Source organism: Mus caroli, unplaced genomic scaffold, assembly GCF_978045245.1.
Source record: "Mus caroli unplaced genomic scaffold, Mus_caroli_1 scaffold_10, whole genome shotgun sequence".
NCBI classification, from domain to species: domain Eukaryota; kingdom Metazoa; phylum Chordata; class Mammalia; order Rodentia; family Muridae; genus Mus; species Mus caroli.
Window position 1 is genome coordinate 18943679 of NW_028227265.1, and position 24900 is coordinate 18968578.

General features: G+C 44.8%; 1 protein-coding gene across 1 annotated transcript in view; it reads right to left on the reverse strand.

The window, feature by feature from the left end:
• The window catches only part of Hydin (HYDIN axonemal central pair apparatus protein), a 361694-nt gene that overhangs the window by 80187 nt on the left and 256607 nt on the right, over positions 1 to 24900 (reverse strand). Inside the window, exons 41-50 of the mRNA XM_085843582.1 lie at positions 19777 to 19991; positions 17247 to 17384; positions 14765 to 14948; positions 12311 to 12452; positions 9058 to 9226; positions 6958 to 7575; positions 4830 to 5051; positions 1513 to 1730; positions 1124 to 1306; positions 225 to 344 (exon numbers count right to left, since the gene is read on the reverse strand). Coding sequence (XP_085699708.1) covers positions 225 to 344; positions 1124 to 1306; positions 1513 to 1730; positions 4830 to 5051; positions 6958 to 7575; positions 9058 to 9226; positions 12311 to 12452; positions 14765 to 14948; positions 17247 to 17384; positions 19777 to 19991 — 2209 coding nt within the window. The remainder of the gene's footprint in view (positions 1 to 224; positions 345 to 1123; positions 1307 to 1512; positions 1731 to 4829; positions 5052 to 6957; positions 7576 to 9057; positions 9227 to 12310; positions 12453 to 14764; positions 14949 to 17246; positions 17385 to 19776; positions 19992 to 24900) is intronic.

The following is a 24900-nucleotide window of genomic DNA, read 5'->3' on the forward strand; positions in this document are numbered from 1 at the left end:
TCTTTCCAAATCCTTGTCTTCTTCTAGGCTTTCCCACTAGGGAAAGTGGAACCCAAGTTGTCTGTGTGTCGGAGCAGAGACTTGGCACACATGAACTGAATTCTCCTGGTTCGGAGTTTGGCGCAGTGTCAATAGAAGCCACAAGTATATAAGAACTCTATTTGCAGTATTCATGAGTTCAACCCCAAAGTTTGCAGTTGACTTTGAAATAATGACATACTTACTTGTCTCTTGACTTTCCACAAAGCAGTGGCCCAAAGTAAAACTTCTCCATGCTCACAACATACTTCTTAACAACAACTTCTTTTAACTTCATGTCTTTCTTCCTCTGAGAAAACACAACTCTGAAATGGGGGAGAAAGGATACACAAATGGAGGTTCAGTGTCCTACAAACCCAGCATTCCCTGCTCAGTGAAGGCTCCCATGTCTGAAGACAGCTAATGTGGGAATCTCCATGGAAGCTTTATCCCCTGCTTTCTAAGAGAAGATGGAATGTCTTGAAAAAGGCTTCCAGGGCCGAGCTCGATAGTCTTCCCCAGAACACCGCAATAGAAAAAAGCCAGATGAATCTCTAGAAAAAAAACTATTAAATAGTTTCAGTGCATAATAGTCAGCTTCTCAGTTCCTTAGGAAAACAGGGCTCCTGGGCGAGAATTCCACAAAGGACAAGCTAAGAAAGCCCCTCCCTCCAGCAGGGAGTCACCTTTTCTAGTTTGCTCCCCTGAGGTGCGTTTATGTGAGACCTAAACTGCACAGGGAAGTTCAGTGGCTAAGAGAAAATCAAGGAGGTTCGTGTCACGGGAAGACACATCCTAGAGTAAAAGTGCTTTCAATCTGCTCAATCGTTAACTATGCAGACTCGCTTGCCACAAGAAGACCTTTCCTCTCTATCTTTTAACTTCATGTTTATTCTGTTTTAGTCTGGGGATCCCGGTGGTGTCATGCCAAATGTGTTGCCCTTATTTCAACCATGCACATGCACACGCACACTTGGAGGAATCACCTTTGCCCGCTGAGCATTCTCTTTGGTCCCCATCTTGTTCAAAGTGCTTTGGGGTGTGTGTGGAGTGACTCAAAAACACACTTTCCAACCTTTTCTTTCAAAAAATAAAATACACTTACTTGGGGTCTCTGCAGATGTATGGGTAGGTGCAGACTCCGCGGCAGTAGAGCTGGTATTGGCGGCGGGTCCCAAGGAGCTCGAAATTAAACGTCTGGTCATAGTTGCCAACATCTAGAGAGGAGAAGTGCACTCTCAAGGTTACCTCTCCGTTTGGAGGCACAATCCACCGGAAGTGATTCAGCCTGAAAGGACCGTACAGACTTTTAAAGTAAGTGTGTGAAGAGGACAGGAGAACTGCTTGGGACAGGTACTGCGCAGCTGCGGTTAGGTATGGCAGGCTATAAGCCCCCCTCCCTCACTATAGCCCTGCACTTCTCTGGTGTACTTGACAGCTGTGCTCCCAACTTGGGGCTTCATCCTCCTTCTCCCTTGTTCCTGCAAGGCCTACCTGATGAACTTCTCCTGGGAGTGTTCTCCATCAAAGCTGTTCTGGTCTATGTCAGACATCGGAACAATGCTCCCCGATGTCCCCCCAGGGAGGCCTTTCCTGCTGGAGTAAGTGCGACGTTGTTTTTCCTTCTGAGTTTCCCGCACTTGCACTTGTTCTGCTTTGTCTTTCAATTTCTGTTTGCTTCCCTTAGGTGGAGAGGGTTGTTCCTCTTGAGCCTGAATTCAAAACGGGCACAAAGGCTTAAATACTTCAGGCACACAGTAAAGACAGAGGTGCTTATAGCATGTCTGCAGTCTGGTTGGTGAGCAATGGTCGTAGGAAAGGGTAGGGCCAGCAGTTTCCTGAGTGAGTGACAAGATCAGTGATTCTATGGGTACTCTGTTCCCTCAAGGCGGAAGCAGAAACTCGACAGCAATTGTGGGGAGAGAGAGAGCATATGGGATGAGTTTCAGCTCCTGGCAGGTTCCCATCATAGACAGCTGGGCATTCAACTTCCTTGGCATTGCCTGGGCCAGGTTTTCCGGCCACCTGCCACATGATGGCTAACATTTTACTGGTATAGTCCACTCCCCATCATTTCCTTTCGCCTTCTCTTTGTTCTAAGGACTCAAAAGGCACTCAAAAGAATCTCTTACTATTTTGGGAAGGAGCACAAATACACACACACACACACACACACACACACCAAGGTTATAAGCTAGTTTGGGTTGAAAAAATAAATTAAAAAGACACTGGGAGCTGGGTGTGGTGGCGCACGCCTTTAATCCCAGCACTCGGGAGGCAGAGGCAGGCGGATTTCTGAGTTCGAGGCCAGCCTGGTCTACAAAGTGAGTTCCAGGACAGCCAGGGCTATACAGAGAAACCCTGTCTCAAAAAAAAAAAAAAAAAAAAAAAAAAAGGCACTGGGAAGACTTCTCATGCTCGTAGACTGTCAGAATTAATATTGTGACAATAGGCCACACTACCAAGAGCTATCTTTGGATTTAATGCAACCCCTCTCAAAACTCTGAGGACAACAGTCACGTGATAGAAGGACAATCCTAAGTTTATATGGAAGCACAAAGATCCTGGATTGCCAAAGCATTCATGAGGAAAAAGAGCAACGCTGCTGGTCAGTTAAACTAGAGAGCATGGTAACCAACCCATGTGACTCCAGTCACCTAACTTTGTTAAATATATAATGTAAGTTAAAACATCTATTGAGGGCTGGAGAGATGGCTCAATGGTTAAGAGGACGGACTGCTCTTCCAGAGGTCCTGAGTTTAATTCCCAGCCACCACATGGTGGCTCACAGCCATCTGTAATGGGATCCGATGCCCTCTTCTGGCATGTCTGAAGACAGCTACAGTGTACTCATATAAATGAAATAAATAAATCTTTAAAAAAAAAAGACCATCTATTGAGGAGAGACGGTGTCTTTACCAGACAGTGCTAAAAACCCCTGGATGCCCACGTGTAAAGGGATGAGACTACATCCATCTTTTTTATCAAAGCAATTCAAAATGAATTAAGAACCTCAATGCAAGAATTGAAATTCTGAAAGAGGGAAAGGGAAGGACAGACAGAACACTTTAAGATACTGACATAGGCAGGGGTGGAAAGAGACTCTAACAGCTCAGGAAATCATTTCAAGAACTAACAACTGGACCTCCTGAAACCCAGGAGCACTTGTTCAGCACAGGAAGCCATGAGCAGAGTGAAGACAGCTCATGGGACAAGAGGAAACTTTTTTTTTTTTTTGCCAGCTATGTATCTGACAATGGATTACTATCTAGAGTAGATGAAAAACCCAGAAATTAAAACACCTCCCACCAAACTCCAACCAATAAACAAGCAAATGAAATGGAAGTTTACTTCTCAAAAGACCAAGTACAAATGATCAATAGATGCGGTAAAAAACAAAACAAAACAAAATTCTCTTGTACTGGCTAGTTTTGTGTCAACTTGACACAGCTGGAGTTATCACATAGAAAGGAGCTTCAGTTGAGGAAATGCCTCCATGAGATCCAACTGTAAGGCATTTTTTCAATTAGTGATCAAGGGGGAAAGTCTCCTTGTGGGTGGGTCCATCTCTGGGCTGGTAGTCTTGGGTTCTATAAGAGAGCAGGCTGAGCAAGCCAGGGGAAGCAAGCCAGTAAAGAACATCCCTCCATGGCTTCTGCATCAGCTCCTGCTTCCTGACCTGCTTGAGTTCCAGTCCTGACTTGCTTGGTGATGAACAGCAGCATGGAAGTGTAAGCCGAATAAACCCTTTCCTCCCCTACTTGCTTCTTGGTCATGATGTTTGTGCAGGAATAGAAACCCTGACTAAGACACCTCTTATCAGGGAGATTCATTAAAACTACACAGCTGTCAGAAATGCAACCTATTGCAGCCATCACGGAAATCAGCATGGGTGTTCCTCAACACAAACAAACAAAAACACACAAACAACATAAAAAGCCACTACCCTATGATCCCACTCTACCACTCCTGGGAATGTACTCAAAGGAAGCTTATGTCAACACACCACAGAGGTACTTGCTCATGCATGTTTATGTTTACTCACAACAGCCAAGCCGTGTAGTCAGCCTAGGTGTTCAGCAACAGATGAACGGGAAAAGAAAATCACACACACATGCTCACATGCACGCGCGCGCGCAAACACACACACACACACACACACACAGTCTTATTCAGCTATAAAAATGAGTGAAATTGTGTCATTTTCAGGAAAATGAATGGAATCGATTAGAAACCATTATGTGGAAAAAAACCAGAACCAGAAAAACAAATACCTCAATGCGTACCTGTATGTATGCATTATCAACACACACACACACACACACACACACACACACACACACACACACACACACGGTATGGAAATGGAAAGGGAATTATTTGGGAGAGGAGGGGGATTAGTGGGAGAGGGCAGGAGGGACCATGGGGACCATAGTCAGAGCACACAATGCAACTGGACAGACGCTCACGATGAGCTCCATCACTTGGCACGACAAATGCACACTAATAATAAAAAAAAAAACAAAAACAGTTTTGCCTATTGTTTTGCATATGAGCTTCAAAACCATGTGACATATTTTCTAAACTGTCCCCTAGGGATTTGGGAAGGGACATGAGGAGTAGCAATCATTTTCAGTCCCCTCCTAGGTAGACACAGGGGAGACTCACTGAGAGGTTCGTGAAGGCTCCTTAGGCAGGAGGACCAGAGAAACAAGCCTTGTGCCTGACTCAGATTGTGTCCCCGTGGGGGTGGCTTTTCTTCCCCGTCCTGTGAACCCTGCCAAATTCAAGATCAGCTGCGGGTCCTCTACCTTGGTTATGATGGTGTTGAGGAAGATGTCTGAATCTCCTTCCGGGTCTTTTTTCTCGTCCATCAGGGGGATGTCATCGTTTGGTGGAATCACAAACACAAAGTGTTTTAGGATCTCAGTGGCGACCAAAGACTGCCGCTTTGCTGGGTAAGAGATGATGGAGAACAAGACAGGAGGAGGGATGGGTGGTCCTGAGGACCCCAGGCCTAGGATGTTCAGGATCTAAATGGAAAAGCTTTGCATTAATTTCCTGTGCAGATTGTGCACCAACTGTATACCCCTGTCAGAATGAACCTGGGGTACGTGTGTGTGTGTGTGTGTGTGTGTGTGCCCATGCAATCTTCCCTGCCCTCAGTGCTATCTGGAGACCCTAAGGGAAGGGTGGGTCTCCTCTGACTTGGCTCTGCCAGACCTGTCACATGGTCCTGGAGGCTCTTTGCTGTGGCATGTGTATGCTCTGTATTTCTCATAGCCAGTGTCACCCTTTATTGTGACCATTTGTCTGCCTTTGCAAATGGGGCTATAAATTCCATTCAGACAGGAACCAGGTTGATACAGGAGATGGTCTTTACCATCCACAAGACTGTTTAATTTCCACAAGACTGTTTAATTTAAACAGACCAGCTCCTAAGTTTCAGATGTCTGTAGCATAGATCTACTTCATCCATTCTCATAGTTCGAGTTTATTTATTTTTTTTCTTTAAATGTTCTTTCTATCCAAAGACAAGCAAACGCTGGGACTGGGGCAGGTTATATACGGCGAAGAGGGAAAACCTAGAAAACAAAGGTCAGTTTCTGGGGCTTTCTCTCCCTGTACTCTGGTACTCTGGTATAGACGCATGACTATAATACACGAGTCATCTTCAGAGCAAGGGCCTGCAGATTGGGCAGCAGGTTCTTTCTCAGCATACAGGAGTTCAGTGTCTAGACTGTCACCCACACCAGAGATGCCCATAGCCTGTACGGTGGACTCAGTGGCCTGGTAGGCCTACCAGGTCAAGACCTCCACATAACCTATGTATTCCATCCTGTGGACTGCCGAGCATCCTGACATGGAACTGGAGTTGCTTCCTAGGATTTACAATGTCCACGGAGAAAGCTGTAATTATTAAATTAACAACCAAATTTCATTACTACCGGTTATTAAACTAATAGTCTACTTGAGAGAGTCAGAAGGCTGCACAAGAGATGGCTCTGGATAAGGAGGGAAGGATTTCTTGAGTCCCCACTCCCCCAGTTCTTTACCTAAGCCTGGTCTGAAACAAAGCTTGTGAGCTGCGCTGTGTAGATAGAGGGAGGGTGTGGTGTGTTCGTTGGCTCCACCCTCCGACCTACTGTGGGTGAGGCTGTGAGACACTCATCAGGACCGCTTTCACCCTCCTCCTGCCATGCCTCCCTCTAGGGCTCTCGTCTGTTCTAACTGGTCTGTCTAATTTCTGATTGAGCCAGAGGTCAGTAGACTGTGGCCCTGCCTGCTCTTTGACAAATTTGGCCCGCTGTTTGCTTTTGTGAATAAAAGTTATTGGAACATGGCCAAGGCCCTTGTATCTTGTTAGTGGTTGTTGAAAAACTGTGTGACCTTTAGAGTAGAATTTTTACTTTCTAATGCTTTACAGAAAAAGTATATATAAAAATATGCACTGTGTATAAAACACACATATATATATATTACATATGTACGTACATATCTATCATAAAATCTTCCTTCCCCTAAACCACCAGTTGAGGTTACTTTATAAGGCACACAGCTTTTGTTGGTGGCAGTAAAAGGCTGCCTACCTAACAGATTAATTCCCATCCCAATGGAAAGCTTTCATAGGAAAAAATCTTGGAATAGAGAAGCCTTTTGATTGACTCCAAAGCATGTCTCTCATTTCCCTGGGGAACTAGTGTTGTCAATATTAAAGACCAGATGCAACGATGGCTTTTAATGAGGCCAGATAGATAGAATAGACTGGTGGAACTGTCTATGGATTGGAAAAGGTCCCTTTAGCTATTGTTGCCCTATACCCAAGGAGGTATCAGAGATGAATCAAAGGGCTTGTGGATTCTTCGATACGGAGCTGTATTTATGGTAGCGTGGTCCCTAGGTCTCACTTGTTACTTTACCCCACAGAAGCCTTTGTACCTGGTCTCCTTTGGGAAGCTTGTCACTCTCCAGAGCTTGCTTCCAGCTAATGCCTTCGAAGTCCGGAGACTGGATGTTGATAAAGGGCACCCCGAGATCCTTCTTTCCCTCATGCTCCTCTTCTCCTTCCCCTTCCACATCGCTCCGCTCCTCCAGGGCCTTCAGCTTCTCCAGCCGCTCCCTCTCAGCCTTCTCCCTTTCCAGCCGCTCCTTCTCAGCCCTCTCTTTCTCCAAGCGCTCCCTCTCCCGGTCCTTGCGGCCCTTGCGACCCCCGCCCCCTGAAGGCGCCTGGCGTTGGTCGTCAGCCTCATGTGACGTCTCATCCGTGCCTGTATGAGGTACCATCATTCCTTGTTTGCGGTCCCAATACGTGAGGATGTTTTGAACATCCTTCAGACACGTGTCGTAGACTTTAAACTTTTGTGCCAGGTTCTTGTCAGAGTCCTTCAGGAAGTCTCCTTCGCTGTCCTCTTGTTCCTGGGAAATTGGAATTCCGAGTGGGTATTCGGCCATGGCTTTCTTCTTCCTGGTAGTTTCTTCAAGTGTTGCATGCTCTCTGACAGAAACTTTCCTTTCTATCGATTCCATCTTTAATTCCATCTTGGCAACCGTGGCAAGCTAGAAAGCAAAACGAATAAATCACACGTCAAACAGCTTATTGAAGACAAGCAAAACCATATGCAGGACGAGAAACATCTTGATTCACCAGGAGGCCTAGGAGTCAGGAGCCTCCTTCGGTGCAGTCAGTTTGTGGAATTACTTTGTATGTAATGTGGGGAGCTTCAGTGAAATGTCTGTCTCATGGTTTTACATTGTAAACTGTAGCCTTGTGAATTTTGAGATAGATGCTCAATCACTTTAACACATGCTTCTGCGCCAGGGCTGTTGGTCTCAAGGACCAATATGGAAAGGCCAGCAAACCGCAGCAGTCTTCTGTGCCTGTTTTCAGATGTCCTGGGAGAGGGCAGAGAGAGGGGTTCAAGCCCAGCAGTATTGCAGCGTTGGGACCCTGCTGACAACTTAGCCCTTTCTCTGTATAGTGGGGATAGTAGAGCTAGAGAGATGGCTCAGAGGTTAAGGGCACTGACTGTTCTTCCAGAGGTCATTTCCCAGCAACTACTATGGTGGCTTACAGCGGGGAGAGTTAATAGGCACATCCAAGGATTGTTAATGAGTAAGTATGCACCCTGATATAAGGCATTTGTAACAGTGCCTTTCCTGGAGCATGAAGCTATTAGAACTACAGCATGAAGCTATTAGAACTACACAGCTTTGTGTTGTATTTCTAGGGACAAATGGGAGTTTAGAATCTGCTCACACTTTGGCTTTAAAAGAAACCGGGAAAGGGGATCACATTTGAAATGTAAATAAATAAAATATCAAGTAAAAATTTAAAAAGATACAAAAAAAGGTAAAGACTTTACTGGCAAGAAATTATACACACACACACACACACACATATTTATCGACCTTATTACAGTAAATAAAGATAAAAATTATGTGATTAAATAAAAGAAACCTTTAAAAATACTTATTTATGCAATGAATTTGATACACAGCAACCAACCCTCACCTCCTTTTCTTATTCTGCTTTAACACGTATTTTGTGGGCTTTGCTTTTTGTTGTTTGTTTTGTTTTGTTTTGTTTTGTTTGTTTGTTTGTCTTTTTGGCTTGGATGAAATCCTTAGCTCATTCCATCACTTTGTGGGGTGTTGTTAGGGGGCAGTAAGTTCAGTCCAATCTCATGCTAACACCCCTGCAAGACATAGCCCAGTGTCCTTCTTCCCAACTAAATTGAGGCCTGCTTCTGGTGTGGAGTCTTGAGTGACCAAGAACTGGCTTCCTCTCTCATCTCATCCAGTCTCTTATTCTACTTCATCTCAAACACAGCCCAGCGAGATGGCCCCGTGAACACACTTGTCAGAGCTGCCTTAAAAGTAAGGATCCCAGCACCCCACTAGGGCTCCTGTGAGAGGATGAGTCAGGTTGCAGAGCCATGTCTAACCCTGGGCTCGGCTCGGCCACCTTCTGCCCCGGGACAGTAGCCAGGCATAGCTGGTTAGTCAGCTTCTCGGTGAGGAGCAAGTAATGGCTGCTACCTGCTTGTTTGTGGCGCCTTGTGCTTTCTTTAGGGGTGGCTCCTCCTTAGCCGCAGGGCCTGCTTTGGGCCTTTTGATCTTCCGTTTCAGCTCATCCTCTTCCTTCTGCCTCTCCAGCTCCTGCTGCAGCTTCTTCTCCTGCATCTCCTTGGCGAGTCTTTCCAGCTCCCTGCAACAAGCCAGAGCCAGAAAGACAGAGATCAGCATCCCGTGTTCCACCCACCAAGCTGGAACTGCCAGGAGGAGGGACCCTGGACAGAGCTTTGATGGAAGGAAGGAGAGATGGAAGGAGGAAGAGGAGAGAGGGAAGGAGAAAAGGAGGGAGTGAATTAAAAATGAATGAATGAAACAAAGGGGCCAAAACTAACTTTGAAAGGTCACTCAGCAAATCTCTGATGAGTTAAACGCAATTAGATTAAAAAAAAAAAAAAAACTTATCTGTATTTCTAGTCCAGACTCTCTTCATGGGCGAGAAAGACAAAGGCTGAAAATAAGATTGATCACTGAGCAAGGATGTCCCAAGGCTGCTCTTGCTATGGTGTCGGGGCAGGCATGCTCTCCTACATGCTCATGTTTGATGTTCAGACAGGAAGGAATGCTGTGCTTTGAACGCTGGTCCCTACCACAGCTGGTTCAGAGCCATGATGGGGGCTCTGGAAAGCCACTCCTCTTTTTCTGTTTTTCTTGCCCTTTGTCCTATGCTATTAACCATGTCTGCCAGGGGTGTTAGTTGCACAGAGGCATCAAAGCAGACAGCATATATATATATATATATATATATATATACATATACATATATATATATATACATATACATATATATATATATAAATATATAATCAAGGAGATGGTACTTCTGAAGGTATATAATCCACAGCTTTTTAAAGGCTGAACACAAGATGGGGTTATGTAACAAAAATGCGGGGGTTGTGAAAAAATTGGCAACAGCCCAAGGTTTCTGGATGCGCAATAGTTAAAAATTAATTAAATATCAAATACCGTGTAGAATATAGGCTGGCTTGGAGCTCACAGAGATCTATCTGCCTCAGTCTCCAGGGTGCCAGGATTAAAGGTGGATGCCATTGTGCCTAGCATAGCTTTGGTTCCAAACATACAACACACCATGTGCTGTGCATGCTATCACACCATGCGTACAAAACCAATCAACACTGCCTGACATGCCCTGGCCCGGACTGGATGCTGTATGGTGTGAGCTGCAGGGTTTTAACTGTGTTGGGATTTCTGCCTTTATAGAAACAGAATGGCTTAACTATGGAACGGAAAAACTTCAAATATTTTCCTAGTCATGTGTTGGCACCAAAGTGTCAAGTTAGTATATCATTGAGCTAGAATGTTTGATTTTAAAAACTGCTGTTCTAGTTCTGACTTGAGTTTCATTTTTTTCTTAAAGCCTAAAATGAATTTTGACTTGAGATTAGGGCCGAATTTCCAGAATTTTGGGGAAACAAAAGCAAACAATCAGACTTTTGATATTTTGTCCTACATATTTATGTGAAGGCATGTTCCCAACATTTATGATTATAAAGGAAAAGTATTTACCAACTTTGAAATGTGCTGAAGATGCTCTTTGTCCTTCAGTATCAAAGATTTAATTCTTTACATAAAAATAAAGAAGCAACCGGTTGTGGTGGTGCACACCTTTAATCCCAACACTTGTGAGGCACAGGCTGGAGGATCTCTGGGAGTTTTGAGTTGGGGGCCAGCCTGGTCTATACAGTGAGACCCTGTCTCTAAAAAAAAAGTATATTCATCTCATTAGTTATGCAAATTCACTTCTGTATTTAATAAATTACTAAAACTATATGTATACCAAAGAATTATTTTAAAATAAATTTTATTCGGACTTATTCTGATACCAGAGGAGGTTTGTATATCAATTTATCTATATTTCCTGAGGTCATGTAACCATTTCTTTTCTTCTTCTTCATAATTATAATTTCGATTAATTGATCATTTTTCTCTGTGTAGCCCTGGCTGTCCTGGAACTCCGAGATCCACCTGCCTCTGCCTCTTCAGTGCTGGGATTAAAGGCATGTGCCACTCTGCCTAACCAGGTAAACATTTCTTAGGCAAAAAAAGAACTCAAGAACACAAAAAGCTTAGGAAGCTCTGATTTATCTCTTTTCATCTCTGTGAATCTGAAGTTGTTCCTGGCTGCTGTGACTCACTGCTCCCTAAGGCTCTGTCTACATCCTTTAGGGTACGCGTGTGTGTGTGTGTGTGTGTGTGTGTGTGTGTGTGTGTGTGCATTCATGTTACAAACAGCTTGGTGGTAAACTTTGGGGTGCAAACGTGCACTATGAAGTGCATGCGTGAAGGCAGTAGGCGCTGTAGCCTTGATGATAAAAGGGTGTTTCCTGGAGCCCCAAAGCTAAGCTTGCCATGCCTCTTGGTGAATAAACATTTCTCCTATTTATAGGCAAAGATGAAGGGGGGGGCAGGGGATGGACAATCTCTTTCAGAGTCCCAGAGAGGGGTCTGGAGGCAGAGGGAGAAGAGAAAATGGGCTTATATCATAGCTGAGTACCATAGCTCTGTGCCCTCTAAACCCCCGAGGTTACATGGGCACTGCCCAGGTCTGTGATGTCTGAAGACTGTGAAGTAGATAGCTTGAGCTTCCTGCTCCAGAAAACTGGATATGATGGATATGATATGGAGGGATCTAGTTCCTGTGCAGACCCTTGTGAGGACATTGACTGGCTGTACACTGTCACTGTGAGCTTGCCTTGAGTCTCCAGAGGAACTGCCTGGAGGTAGCCTGCCACATGCAGGCTTAAGAAGTGGGAGAAGAGTTAGGTCACTATACTCATGTCAACAGAGTGGCTCCTGGGTCACAAGCTGCAGACCCCTAGGCACATAGGACAACACGTCCTATGCAGAATTCATTTGCTAGGGCAGCCTGAGAGGACACAGGGATACGAAGTCCTTTTCGAGAACTAGCTATGACATTACAGAAGTTTCCTGATCCTCTCAAACGCTCCAGCAGAAAGGGAGCAGAGGACAACAGAAGACACTCTGAAAGTCTGCAGCAGCAGGAGGCCTGGATTAGCCACAAGGTTTTCTCCACCCTCCACTGATATCCCTTCAGGTGTTCTGTGGTTACTGCTGGTTTTTTTTTTTTTTTTTTTTTTGGAAGATGACTCAGAGCTGAACATGTACCCTACCAACCCTGGTCTCCCCTGTGAGTTCCTCCCCAGGGCACAGTGCTGCTCTGGCCTGCTGTTGGTCCCACCTCTTCTTTCTCTCCCGGAGAGCCTGCCGAACTTCACGGTCAAATGCGACTTTCTCTTCTGCTGTTAGGGCGTCATACTCGTCCTCGTCCAGTGTCTGGAGACGCTCCTTCTCCTTTTCAAGGGCTTCCTTGCGTTTGTTCTCTGTAGAGTCAACAGAGAGAAGACTTAGGAGCTTTGCCCACACAGCGACGGCAGGAGGTGGCATGGGGGTAGATGGCCGTCCCAGTCCCCGATGGTTTCCCTTCATTTCTATAGTGCCAAGTTTGGGTTCCATCTATGGTTGGCTGAGTGGTGGTCCCCAAAGATGCTCAGGTTTCAATCCTTACACTTGTGATTGTGGGGTAGGATTTTTTTTCAGATGCAATTGAATTAGGTTGTCTGGGTGGCTGAGTCCCATCAAAAGGTTCCTTCTAAGAGGGAGGCGAGACGAGTCGGAGGAGAGGGTTGACAGCAGAAGCAGAGAGATGTGACACAAGAAGCAGAGGTTCTACAATGAGGGCTTCAAGGAAGGGGCATGGAATTCAGGTAGCTTCTGAAAGCTATAAAAGGCAAGGGGAGGGATTCCTTCCCACCACGGCTTCTAAAGGCCCACAATACTGTTGACACTGGGACTTCAAGACCTTTGATCCCAGAACTATAACATAAGGAACGAACCCACGTTATTTCAAATCATCAAGTTCGTAATCTTGATGACTTCTCTGATGAGAGTGACCAGACACTGATTCTGTGACAGCGATACAGATTCAGCCCAACGACCATGTTGTGTGTGTGTGTGTGGAGGGGGCAGGGGAAGGGTGGCACATTTCTTTCACACTGACAATTATAGAAAAGTGTTCTAGCTATAACTAGGGGGTAGGAGGTTGGTCAAGCCATTAAGTTTGTGTCTCCCTAAATTCACGGTGGAAACTTAATCCCTCAATATGATACTGTGGTCTGAGGAGAGGAACAGGTCATGAGGGCGGGCCCCTCCTGAATGGGATTGGTGTCCGTTAAAATGAGGCCTGAGGGAGGAAGCCCTTCCTATCAGGTCAAGGTTCAGCAAGAAGACAGAGTCTGACCACAGGCTAGTCCTCACCAGATACTGACCCTGTGTCAGAGACACAGAATCAGCTCCAAGATCATCAAGGAAAATAAAAGCCGTTTTTTTTTTTTTCCAAGATGATCATTCTCGGAAAGTGTTCTAGGTTACCAGGAGGGAGGAGGTTCAGCTGTTTCCAGGGAAGCCTGGTTCCTGATCCTGGTGAGAAGCTGAGGAAGCAGACTCAGTCCTGTTCACGAATGAAGTCTGCTTTAAGGATTCCCCCACTTCAAGATTATGAGCTGTGTCGATGGTGCCAGGAGAGGAGAGCCCAAGCGATAGAAAGTAGTGTACCAGGACCCAAAGGTCCTCGAGGCATGGCTCTAACTTCTGGGGACAGTGTTGGCAGAGGTTCTCAAACCCTCCCCCACACGCTGTGCTTCGCTGCTCTGCTTCTGACTAAATTAATTAATAAGTGAGATTATTTCTATGTTGTTGTATCTATTTTCTCTTTTTAAAAATACATTTATTCTCTCTCTCCTTCTCTCTCTCCTTCTCTCTCTCTCTGTCTCTCTCTCTGTCTCTCTCTCTCTCTCTCTGAGGGTGTATGTGTGTTTATGCATGCCACGATCCAGGTATAGAGATCACAAGACAGCTTGTGGGAGCTGGTTCTCCCCTTCCATCACCTGGTGGCCAGGGATTAAACTCAGGCGATCAGGCTTGGTAGCAATCACCTTTGCCTGTGAACCATCTTTCTGGTCCTTGTTATCTATTTTTCAATCAAATCTTTCAATTACTAGTTAGTGGGTTTTTTTTTGTTGTTTGTTATTGTTTGCTTGTTTTTTTGCTGGCTACTGAGGTAATGATAGAAGCAGTTCTCCTCTGAATATACTATAGTGTATATATAGGCATAGTATAGTAATATAGTATACATAGTATATAGAATTTACTGTAGCCTTGCTATGCAGCCAGGTTAGCCTTGAGCTGACAAGCCTTCTGCCTACACCTACTGAGGGCCATCCCGTTTCTCTATGTGATCTTGAAGAGACCTTTCCTATCTTGGGGCTTCAATCTCTTCATCTGTAAAATGGGGACAATTATCTTCAGGGGTGAGGATGAGATGACCCAAAGGATATTGAGTAGTCCCATTAGTTTAAAGGAACAGCATGGTGGCCATAAACCAAACCAGCAAGCCAAGCATCTTAGGCCGGGATGTCCCCATATGTGTTCTCCTTAGCCTGCCTGTAATTAGAAATACATGACCAGGTCACTTCCCAGGACAGAGGTAGGGTGCCAGTGAGACACAAGGTAATGATGTCATTTGAAGCCATTGGATTGTTACACCAGAGGAACAAGTTGAAAGCTATGAGGGCTCCGTGGCCAGGAAAGCCCTATTGGGCATAGGAGGATCATCTAGGGAGGAGAGGGGCCTTGCCTTCTTGCTCCTTTTTAGCCTTCTCCTGGGCTTTCATGACGACATAATCCTGAGACATGTTGATGACATAGATGTGCTCCCGGCTGCCGATGGCCTTTAGCAGGCAGTGGAGGGCAGAGGGCGCATTCCGTGCAAAGAGCGTGTCCAGGCCATCGAACACCACGCCTCTGAAACAGTCGCTCAGCTGCGGGCAGAGAGAACGAACGAGATGATTATTTCAGCCTGGATCAACAGCTGTTCTCTGCAGAGAGGCCTTTTCTTCTGTTGGGTTTGGCATACTCACTGGGCTCCAAAAATAAACACCAGGAAACCAAAGTCCAGGCACTGACAGGAAATGAAGGAGGTCCTTTTTATGGAATGTACTGGCCTCCCACCCCTACCCCACCCCAGTGTAAAGACTAAATGCCTTAATGATGCATTTATGCAAGAGTGTAATGGCAGGTGATTGAAGAACAAAGGATTTATTCCATCTCTGTGTGTAGAATAAAGGAACAAAGAAGACATCAAAAGGTCTTGAAAGCTCCATGAGGTGTATGAAGATAAGATGGGAAGGAGAGAAAAGGGAAGGGTTCTCACAGTGAGTGGGGAATCCGGCAGCAAGAGCCCACCTGAGCTTTTCTTTTGGTGTATGTACATGCATGCACAGGTATGTGTGCATGTTTGTGTACAGGTGCACATGCATGCACATGCAAGTGGAAGCCAGAGGACAACCTTGGGTGTTATTCCATGACAGCTGTCCATCTCTCTTCTCTGTACCTCTGTCTGCCTGTCCTCTCTCTCTCTCTCTCTCTCTCTCTCTCTCTCTCTCTCTCTCTCTGTCTCTCTCTCTCAAAAAACCAAGGTGTCTCCTTAGGACTTGGGGATCACTGATATTCTGCTAGGCTGTCTGGCCAGTGAGTCTCAGGGATCCTCTGTCTGCCCAGATCTGGGATTGGAAATATATAAAGCCATGCCCAGATTTTTATGAGGTGCCTGCTGGGAGACACAATGCAGGCAAACCCTTTGCCACTAAGTTGTCTCCCAGGCCTGTAGTTTTCTTAGCAGCCCACTGCCTTGGAGTGGAATGACGTTGGCAATGTAACTGGACTGTAATGATCTTGGTGTTGCAACCACTGAAGAACGGTTTCTCCTGCAATGTGGTATTACTCCAGGATGAAGTTGAATGAAGGATGGAGTTGAATCCCCAGCACCCAAGAAGGTATCAGGCCTGTGGGGGCTGCTTGTAATCCCAGCACTTGGGAGGCCCAGAGGCCCTGTTCTTCACTTTTAATTTATGAAAATCAGGTCTGGGGCTGGTGAGATGGCTCAGTGGGTAAGAGCACCCGACTGCTCTTCCGAAGGTCCAGAGTTCAAATCCCAGCAACCACATGGGGGCTCACAACCATCCGTAACGAGATCTGGCGCCCTCTTCTGGAGTGTCTGAAGACAGCTAGAGTGTACTTACATATAATAAATAAATAAATCTTAAAAAAAAAAAAAGTGAAGAACAAATGAAGATGAGACTGATATCAGTTTCCAACCCATGGCTTCTAACCCATGTGCACACAGATATAAACATGCACACACACACACACACACACACACACACCCTATACACACAGACACATGAAAGAAATGTGCTTAATAGCTGCCCAGTGTGAGAAACTAAAGGAAACGCACAGCTCTGAGACCCCCCCAGGCCTTGCTTGTTGTGACTCCAGAGCATACGTAGTTTTTTTCATGTGTCCACATGGTGCTGGAGAGAAAACCAAGGCCTTGAGCAAGCCAGGCAGGCACTCTTTCACTGGACTGCAGCTCCAGTCCCCCCAAGTTCATAAAAAAAAAAATCACATTGGTTTTGACCTTAAAAGCAGTATGCCTTTAAGAAGAATTGAGAAAGATAAAAGGAGATGTAAAACCCATAGACCTACTAACCAGAGAGAGTAACACTGATCTCATACTGTACGAGGTTTGTGTCAATGCACGTGACATTATTTGCAAATATGTAAAATGTAAATTTGCTTTACATATTAATCTGTTTCACATTACGTTATGAAAACTTTTTTTTTAAAAAAAACTGCAATTTCCAGAGACCCATGTTTTATTTTTGAGACAGAAATCTCATTATGCAACCCAGCCTGGTCTGAGTCCCGAAATCCCATGCCCCAGCATCCGGAGCGCGGGGATTTCAGGTGCACACTACCATGCCAGGCAAGCTTGGACTTCCAGCGGCTCACATTATACTTTTTATCACATTGCTCTTTTTGCTTTATTTCTTTGGTGTGAAACCTGCTCCCTGGTTCTTTAAAAAGAAGAGTAGCTTCCAACTGGAGTACAGATAGAGGTCATGGGCTAGAGCTGACAAAAGGCAAGCAAGGGACCCTTTGAGTCCCGAGGGCTCTGAGCCACTGAGGAGGGTTGATGGCCTAGCATCTCAGCTCTCAGCATGGGTTCAGTGTGTGAGTTCCAAGCCTGCTGCTTTGTGTGGGTGGGATGCACACACCTGTATCCGCTCAGCCAGGATCTGAATGAGGAGGTCATCTGGGAGCACGCAGCTCATCAGCCCGGTCTCCCCGCCAATACTGGCGCTGACGCTGAGCCGCCGATGGGTGGGGCCGGGGAGGAGAGGGCTAGAGGAGATCTGATGAGTGGGAGAAGGGCAGGAAATCAGAAGCCAGCCTTATGTCTCAACAACTATACATACAGGCAATGTAGCCTACACACACACACACACACACACACACACACGCACACAATAATAATAATAATAATAATAATAATAATAATAATAAATAATAATAATAATGATAATAAATACCACACAACTCTTGCAGGCTCCTTAAATAATGAGGACTGTATTGCAAATGGCACGATTCCCTACTTCTCTCAGGAATGGTGGTAGCTTCAAGCTTCAAGGATATTGTGGGAGGTTCTCTGTATGTGTCCTGACCCGGATTTGACTGCCCATTCACCCAACAGATATTTACTGAGTTCCCATCATGCACCAGGCCCTCCTCGTGGACTAGGTAGGCATCCAACAACAAACAGGACCAGCAATTGATGCTGCCTCCATGGCTCTTACCACTCTCACGGGAGACACAGAAACTGAGCACATTACCCAGGAACTGGTAATATTCACGGCAGGGAGGTGTGTGGTGGGGAAGTGAGAGGGCAAGGGAATGACGGGGCAGTGAAGGGGTGGAGAATCACAGGAGGATCATATAAGCTCGGAACCATGGCAGACTGAGACAAGAACTTGAGAACCATCTCTGTGAGGGAGCTGTGTGCGTGAGCTGATTTAGGAGTACACGGGAGCTCAGCGTGTATGGAATCTGGTAAGCGATGGTGGCGGTGGAATATCGGAAGGCAGGTGGATGTCTGGATGGGACTGGTGAAGGAGATCAGGGGCGACTGAGACAGAGGAAGGGGTCCTTGGAGGAAACAATGAAGGGAATCTGAAGAGTGAGTTAGGAGCTGGAGGGGGTATGGTAGCACATGCCTTTAATCCCAGCACTCAGGAGGCAGAGGCAGGTGGATTTCTGAGTTCGAGGCCGGCCTGGTCTACAAAGTGAGTTCCAGGACAGCCAGGGCTATACAGAGAAACCCTGTCTCGAAAAAACCAAAAAAAAAAAAAAAAAAAAAAAAAAAAAAAAAAAAAAAAACCAACCCCCCCCCCCAAAAAAAAAAGGAAGAACACAATACAAAGGAAGAAGGGAGGGCAAGGACCATGGATTTAACCCCTGAATTGGATAAGAGGGAAAGGGATGGGGACCAGTGCACAGGTAGAGAGATCAGCTCAGAATCTGTCTCCAATTCATTTGGGTTTTGTCATGTTGAGCAGTACAGGATTGTATGTGCTTGTGTGTGCTAACGTGTGCACACACACATGTGGTATACAGGTTCTGATTTCTACTCTGACTTTTAGGGTTACTGTTTACAGAGAGAGAGAGAGAGAGAGAGAGAGAGAGAGAGAGATGGGGGGCGGCTAGAGTCAGAACTGGGATTTTCTGCTGTCCCCAAAACATTCTAAAAGTCTTTACTTCTAGATTGATAGAAGGAAAACAAGCAAAACTTACCATGACACCCTATTTTTAACAAATACGAGCATCGGTATAAAGAATGTCATAGCTTTCAGGGAAGAGGGTTAAAGGCTGGGGCTCCCAAAGAAAACGAGCCAGGGGCTCCAGCTCACAGGGTACTATGAACACAAAACACACTTATAGGGGAGGTGCAGATAAAAGACCTTGTTGGGCACCAGTTTAGCCCCTGAGATGCTCCGTCCGCCTGTGGGGAACACGAGTGCAGATGGCTTGGGAACACAGGCATTACCATGGGTGACAAGTCCCCTGGGGCTGCATTCACTTCAGACCTGCTTCCTACTTTTGCCTTTGTTTCTCTGCCAGTGACCACACGCTTGACCTTGGGTGTGGTCCCTGGCAAGTCCTTCCAGCCCTTCCGCTCACATCTTAAGGGCTGATATTCACTGGCCCTCACTCTCTACCCACTGCTTATTTCTCGATTTCATTGTATGTCTCTGCCTTTAGCACGGCTTTTTTGCCAAGATGGCGGTTTACATTCCTCAGCGTGTGGCTGGGGCCAAATGACTTCTTTATGACTTACTCCGACTTTCCCTACAGCCCTGCACCACTTATCTTAATAGGACAATTCTTTATGTTCCTCTTGTACTGTTTGAGTCATAGGAGATTATTATTACTATTATTATGAGATTCTAAAAGTTTCAACTGAATTTCTCTTGTGGCTATCTCCTGTCACCGTTTTGCTCCAGGCAATTTGTGAGCATGATCTACTCGTCACTACTTCGGCTTGAGTGGGAGACCTTGCTTTTGTCATTGTCATCCCTCTGGGATCCAGTGCGGTGCCAGTAATAGAATAGTGCTTACTGGGTACCAGGTAGCTGGGTACTAGTTTCTGAAGGAGTGGTGTAGGGCAGCCACGGGGTGCTGGCCTGGCCGCAGGATGCTGTGAAGGGGTAGGAAGGATTCCCAACTCTCTTTCCAGGGATCCCTGCGTACCTGCGGTGTTTCAGATTGGTGCTGGTGATGCTGCTTCTGAGACCCAGTAAAGTGGCTGTCCGCCTTGCCTTTGGGGAGCAACACGCTCCCGCGCACGGTCTTCGGAACTTTGTATTCCTGGGTTATTAGAGTGAGCTCTGAGGTAAACCTGCCCAAGTTCTCAGTGCTTAGTCGTGCTGGTGCCACAATATTTTGGGTCACTGAAGACTCATGAGCTGCTAGAAGAAGGTAGGGTTTCAGTAAAAGGCATCATATGAAGGAAAGGACAGTGGGGGACAATACACTGCAGCCTATGTTACTCTCTTACAGAATACTGAGCAATCTTCACATACAGCTGACTGACCTGGGTGGGAAGAAGAGGCTCCACCCACTGAGCATCAGAGGATGGCTCCCCTGGGGTTCTGAGCTCTTTTGTGCCTGCATCAGTTACTTTTATTTTTTAATAGTTGTGATAAAATACTATGACCAAAGGCAATTTTATAGACTTTTAGTTTTTATTTTGGTCCCTACCAGCTGGGACCAAATATTCAAATATTTGAGCTGTGTGTGTGTGTGTGTGTGTGTGTGTGTGTGTGTGTGTGTTAGGTCATTTCTCATTCAAACTACCATATTGTCCATCTTTTCTATAGCTCTTATAACCGTCTGTGCCCATTTTCTTTCCCAGCCCAGAAGCCAAGGGTTTCTTAAGTTGCTTGTGCACTAAGGCCTTGCCTTGACAATCTGACCCTTAACCTTCTGAGCTTTTGGGCAGTGGTAAGGTCGAGGAGCAGATAGGGCAGAGTTTTTTCTGCCCTCAGCAGAACCAACTCTAATGAAGAACGAATTAAACAAGAAGTGTGTGGTTATTAGCAAATGGGACCTTCACCCATGCAGTTAATTTCTCCGTTTTGTTCCTGACTCTCCTTCCAAGCAGACTGCTACCTTCTCAGCTCCCTCTTGAAATACTCCCCTTTCTAAAATTTCAGTTAAAGTCTACTTAGATAAGCACTTGTTAGAGTGCCTTTGTGCCAGCCCTGAGCCTCAGAGTCTTCTTGTGGCCCCCTTGCTTGACATATTTGCCCTGTCTCGTTGTGCCCCCTGGGATTCTGACTTCAAAGATGGACTAGGCACCCCTGAAGGAGACCAGGGGTGGAGGACACATTCTTTGTCTCATAAGCCAAGCAACATCAGTGGTCCTCTAGGTCTCGGGGAGACTCGGCCTCAAAGCTCCTGCCAATCATCTCAGCATATAACTCTCCAGGGCTCCCTCATAGCTACAGTTCCCTCAGCTTATCGTTTCCTGCAGTTCCCTCCTCCCCTCTCCCAGGATTTGGGGCTATGTACAGAGAAGCCACACTGCACTTGCTGGAGGACTAGGGACGCCTAACCCCCTAGTGGAAAAAGTCACAGCTGAGTTCTACAGCAGTTATGAAGGGTGCTAGTCTTCTAACTCACCAGACTCTCCACCAGGCCCCTCACCAGGCCCAACATCTCTGCTCTGCTCCCCTCAGCTTCCTCAGAAGCACTGGCCACTAGCATCTCCCCTCAGTCTCGACCATTTTTCACTATGGACTCTGGCTCTCCTGCCCACTCTGTGATTCACTGATACAGTCTCTTTACAGTGTCCACGAGCCTCTAGCTGTTTCTCTTCTGTCACACTCTCCATATTTCAATAAGAGCTTCTAGACACAACCTTAACAAAAGTTTTCATTTGATCTTCAACAAAATTATAGAAGAAAACTTCCCAAATCTAAAGAAAGAGATGCCCATGAACATACAAGAAGCCTACAGAACTCCAAATAGACTGGACCAGAAAAGAAATACCTCCCGACACATAATAATCAGAACAACAAATGCTCTAAATAAAGATAGAATACTAAAAGCAGTAAGAGAAAAAGGCCAAGTAACATATAAAGGCAAGCCTATCAGAATTACACCAGATTTTTTACCAGAGACTATGAAAGCCAGAAGATCCTGGACGGATGTTATACAGACACTAAAAGAACACAAATTCCAGCCCAGGCTACTATACCCAGCCAAACTCTCAATTAACATAGATGGAGAAACCAAAGTATTCCACGACAAAACCAAATTCACACATTATCTCTCCACGAATCCAGCCCTTCAAAGGATAATAACAGAAAAAAACCAATACAAGGACAGGAACCACGCCCTAGAAACAACAAGAAGGTAATCCCTCAACAAACCTAAAAGAAGACAGCCACAAGAACAGAATGCCAACTTTAACAACAAAAATAACAGGAAACAACAATTACTTTTCCTTAATATCTCTTAATATCAATGGACTCAACTCCCCGATAAAAAGACATAGACTAACAAACTGGCTACACAAACAAGACCCAACATTTTGCTGCTTACAGGAAACTCATCTCAGAGAAAAGGATAGACACTACCTCAGAATGAAAGGCTGGAAAACAATTTTCCAAGCAAATGGCATGAAGAAACAAGCTGGAGTAGCCATTCTAATATCTGATAAGATTGACTTCCAACCCAAAGTCATTAAAAAAGACAGGGAGGGACACTTCATACTCATCAAAGGTAAAATCCTCCAAGAGGAACTATCAATCCTGAATATCTATGCTCCTAATACAAAGGCAGCCACATTCATTAAAGAAACTTTAGTAAATCTCAAAGCACACATTGCACCTCATACAATAATAGTGGGAGACTTCAACACACCACTTTCACCAATGGACAGATCATGGAAACAGAAACTAAACAGGGACACAGAGAAACTAAGAGAAATTATGAATCAAATGGATCTGGCAGATATCTACAGAACATTCTATCCTAAAACAAAAGGATATACCTTCTTCTCAGCACCTCATGGTACCTTCTCCAAAATTGACCACATAATTGGTCACAAAACAGGCCTCAACAGATACAAAAATATTGAAATTGTCCCATGCATCCTATCAGATCACCATGGACTAAGGTTGATCTTCAATAACAAAATAAATAATAGAAAGCCAACCTTCACGTGGAAACTGAACAACACTCTTCTCAATGATACCTTGGTCAAGGAAGGAATAAAGAAAAAATTAAGGACTTTTTAGAGTTCAATGAAAATGAAGCCACAACATACCCAAACTTATGGGACGCAATGAAAGCATTTCTAAGAGGAAAACTCATAGCTCTGAGTGCCTCCAAAAGGAAACTAGAGAGAGCACACATTAGCAGCTTGACAACACACCTAAAAGCACTAGAACAAAAGGAAGCAAATTCACCCAAGAGGAGTAGACAGCAGGAAATAATCAAACTCAGGGGTGAAATCAACCAAGTGGAAACAAGAAAAACTATTCAAAGAATCAACCAATCAAGGAGCTGGTTCTTTGAGAAAATCAACAAGATAGATAAACCCTTAGCCAGACTCACTAGAGGGCACAGGGAAAGCATCCTAATTAACAAAATCAGAAATGAAAAAGGAGACATAACAACAGATCCTGAAGACATCCAAAACACCATCAGATCCTTCTACCAAAGGCTATACTCAACAAAACTGGAGAACCTGGATGAAATGGAGAAGTTCCTAGACAGATACCAGGTACCAAAGTTGAATCAAGATCAGGTCAATGATCTAAACAGCCCTATATCCCCCAAAGAAATAGAAGCAGTCATTAATAGTCTCCCAACTAAAAAAAGCCCAGGACCAGATGGGTTTAGTGCAGAGTTCTATCAGACCTTCAAAGAAGATCTAATCCCAGTTCTTCACAAACTATTCCACAAAATAGAAACAGAAGGTACTCTACCCAACTCATTCTATGAAGCCACAATTACTCTGATACCTAAACCACAAAAAGACCCAACAAAGATAGAAAACTTCAGACCAATATCCCTTATGAATATTGATGCAAAAATCCTCAATAAAGTTCTTGCTAACCGAATCCAAGAACACATCAAAACAATCATCCATCCTGACCAAGTAGGTTTCATCCCAGGGATGCAGGAATGGTTCAATATACGGAAATCCATCAACGTAATCCAGTATATAAACAAACTCAAAGACAAAAACTACATGGTCATCTCGTTAGATGCGGAAAAAGCATTTGACAAGATCCAACACCCATTCATGATAAAAGTCTTGGAAAGATCAGGAATTCAAGGCCCATACCTAAAGATGATAAAAGCAATCTACAGCAAACCAGTAGCCAACATCAAAGTAAATGGTGAGAAGCTTGAAGCAATCCCTCTAAAATCAGGGACTAGACAAGGCTGTCCACTTTCTCCATACCTATTCAACATTGTACTTGAAGTCCTAGCCAGAGCAATTCGACAACAAAAGGAGATCAAAGGGATACAAATTGGAAAAGATGAAGTCAAAATATCACTTTTTGCAGATGATATGATAGTATATATAAGTGACCCTAAAAATTCCACCAGAGAACTCCTAAGCCTGATAAACAGCTTCGGTGAAGTAGCTGGATATAAAATTAACTCAAACAAATCAATGGCCTTTCTCTACACAAAGAATAAACAGGCTGAGAAAGAAATTAGGGAAACAACACCCTTCTCAATAGTCACAAATAATATAAAATATCTTGGCGTGACTCTAACTAAGGAAGTGAAAGATCTGTATGATAAAAACTTCAAGTCTCTGAAGAAAGAAATTATAGAAGATCTCAGAAGATGGAAAGATCTCCCATGCTCATGGATTGGCAGGATCAACATTGTAAAAATGGCTATCTTGCCAAAAGCAATCTACAGATTCAATGCAATCCCCATCAAAATTCCAAATCAATTCTTCAACGAATTAGAAAGTGCAATCTGCAAATTCATCTGGAATAACAAAAAACCTAGGATAGCAAAAACTCTTCTCAAGGATAAAAGAACCTCTGGTGGAATCACCATGCTGGACCTAAAGCTCTACTACAGAGCAATTGTGATAAAAACTGCATGGTACTGGTATAGTGACAGACAAATAGACCAATGGAATAGAATTGAAGACCCAGAAATGAACCCACACACCTACGGTTACTTGATCTTCGACAAGGGAGCTAAAAACATCCAGTGGAAGAAAGACAGCATTTTCAACAAATGGTGCTGGCACAACTGGTTGTTAACATGTAGAAGAATGCGAATCGATCCATTCCTATCTCCTTGTACTAAGGTCAAGTCTAAGTGGAT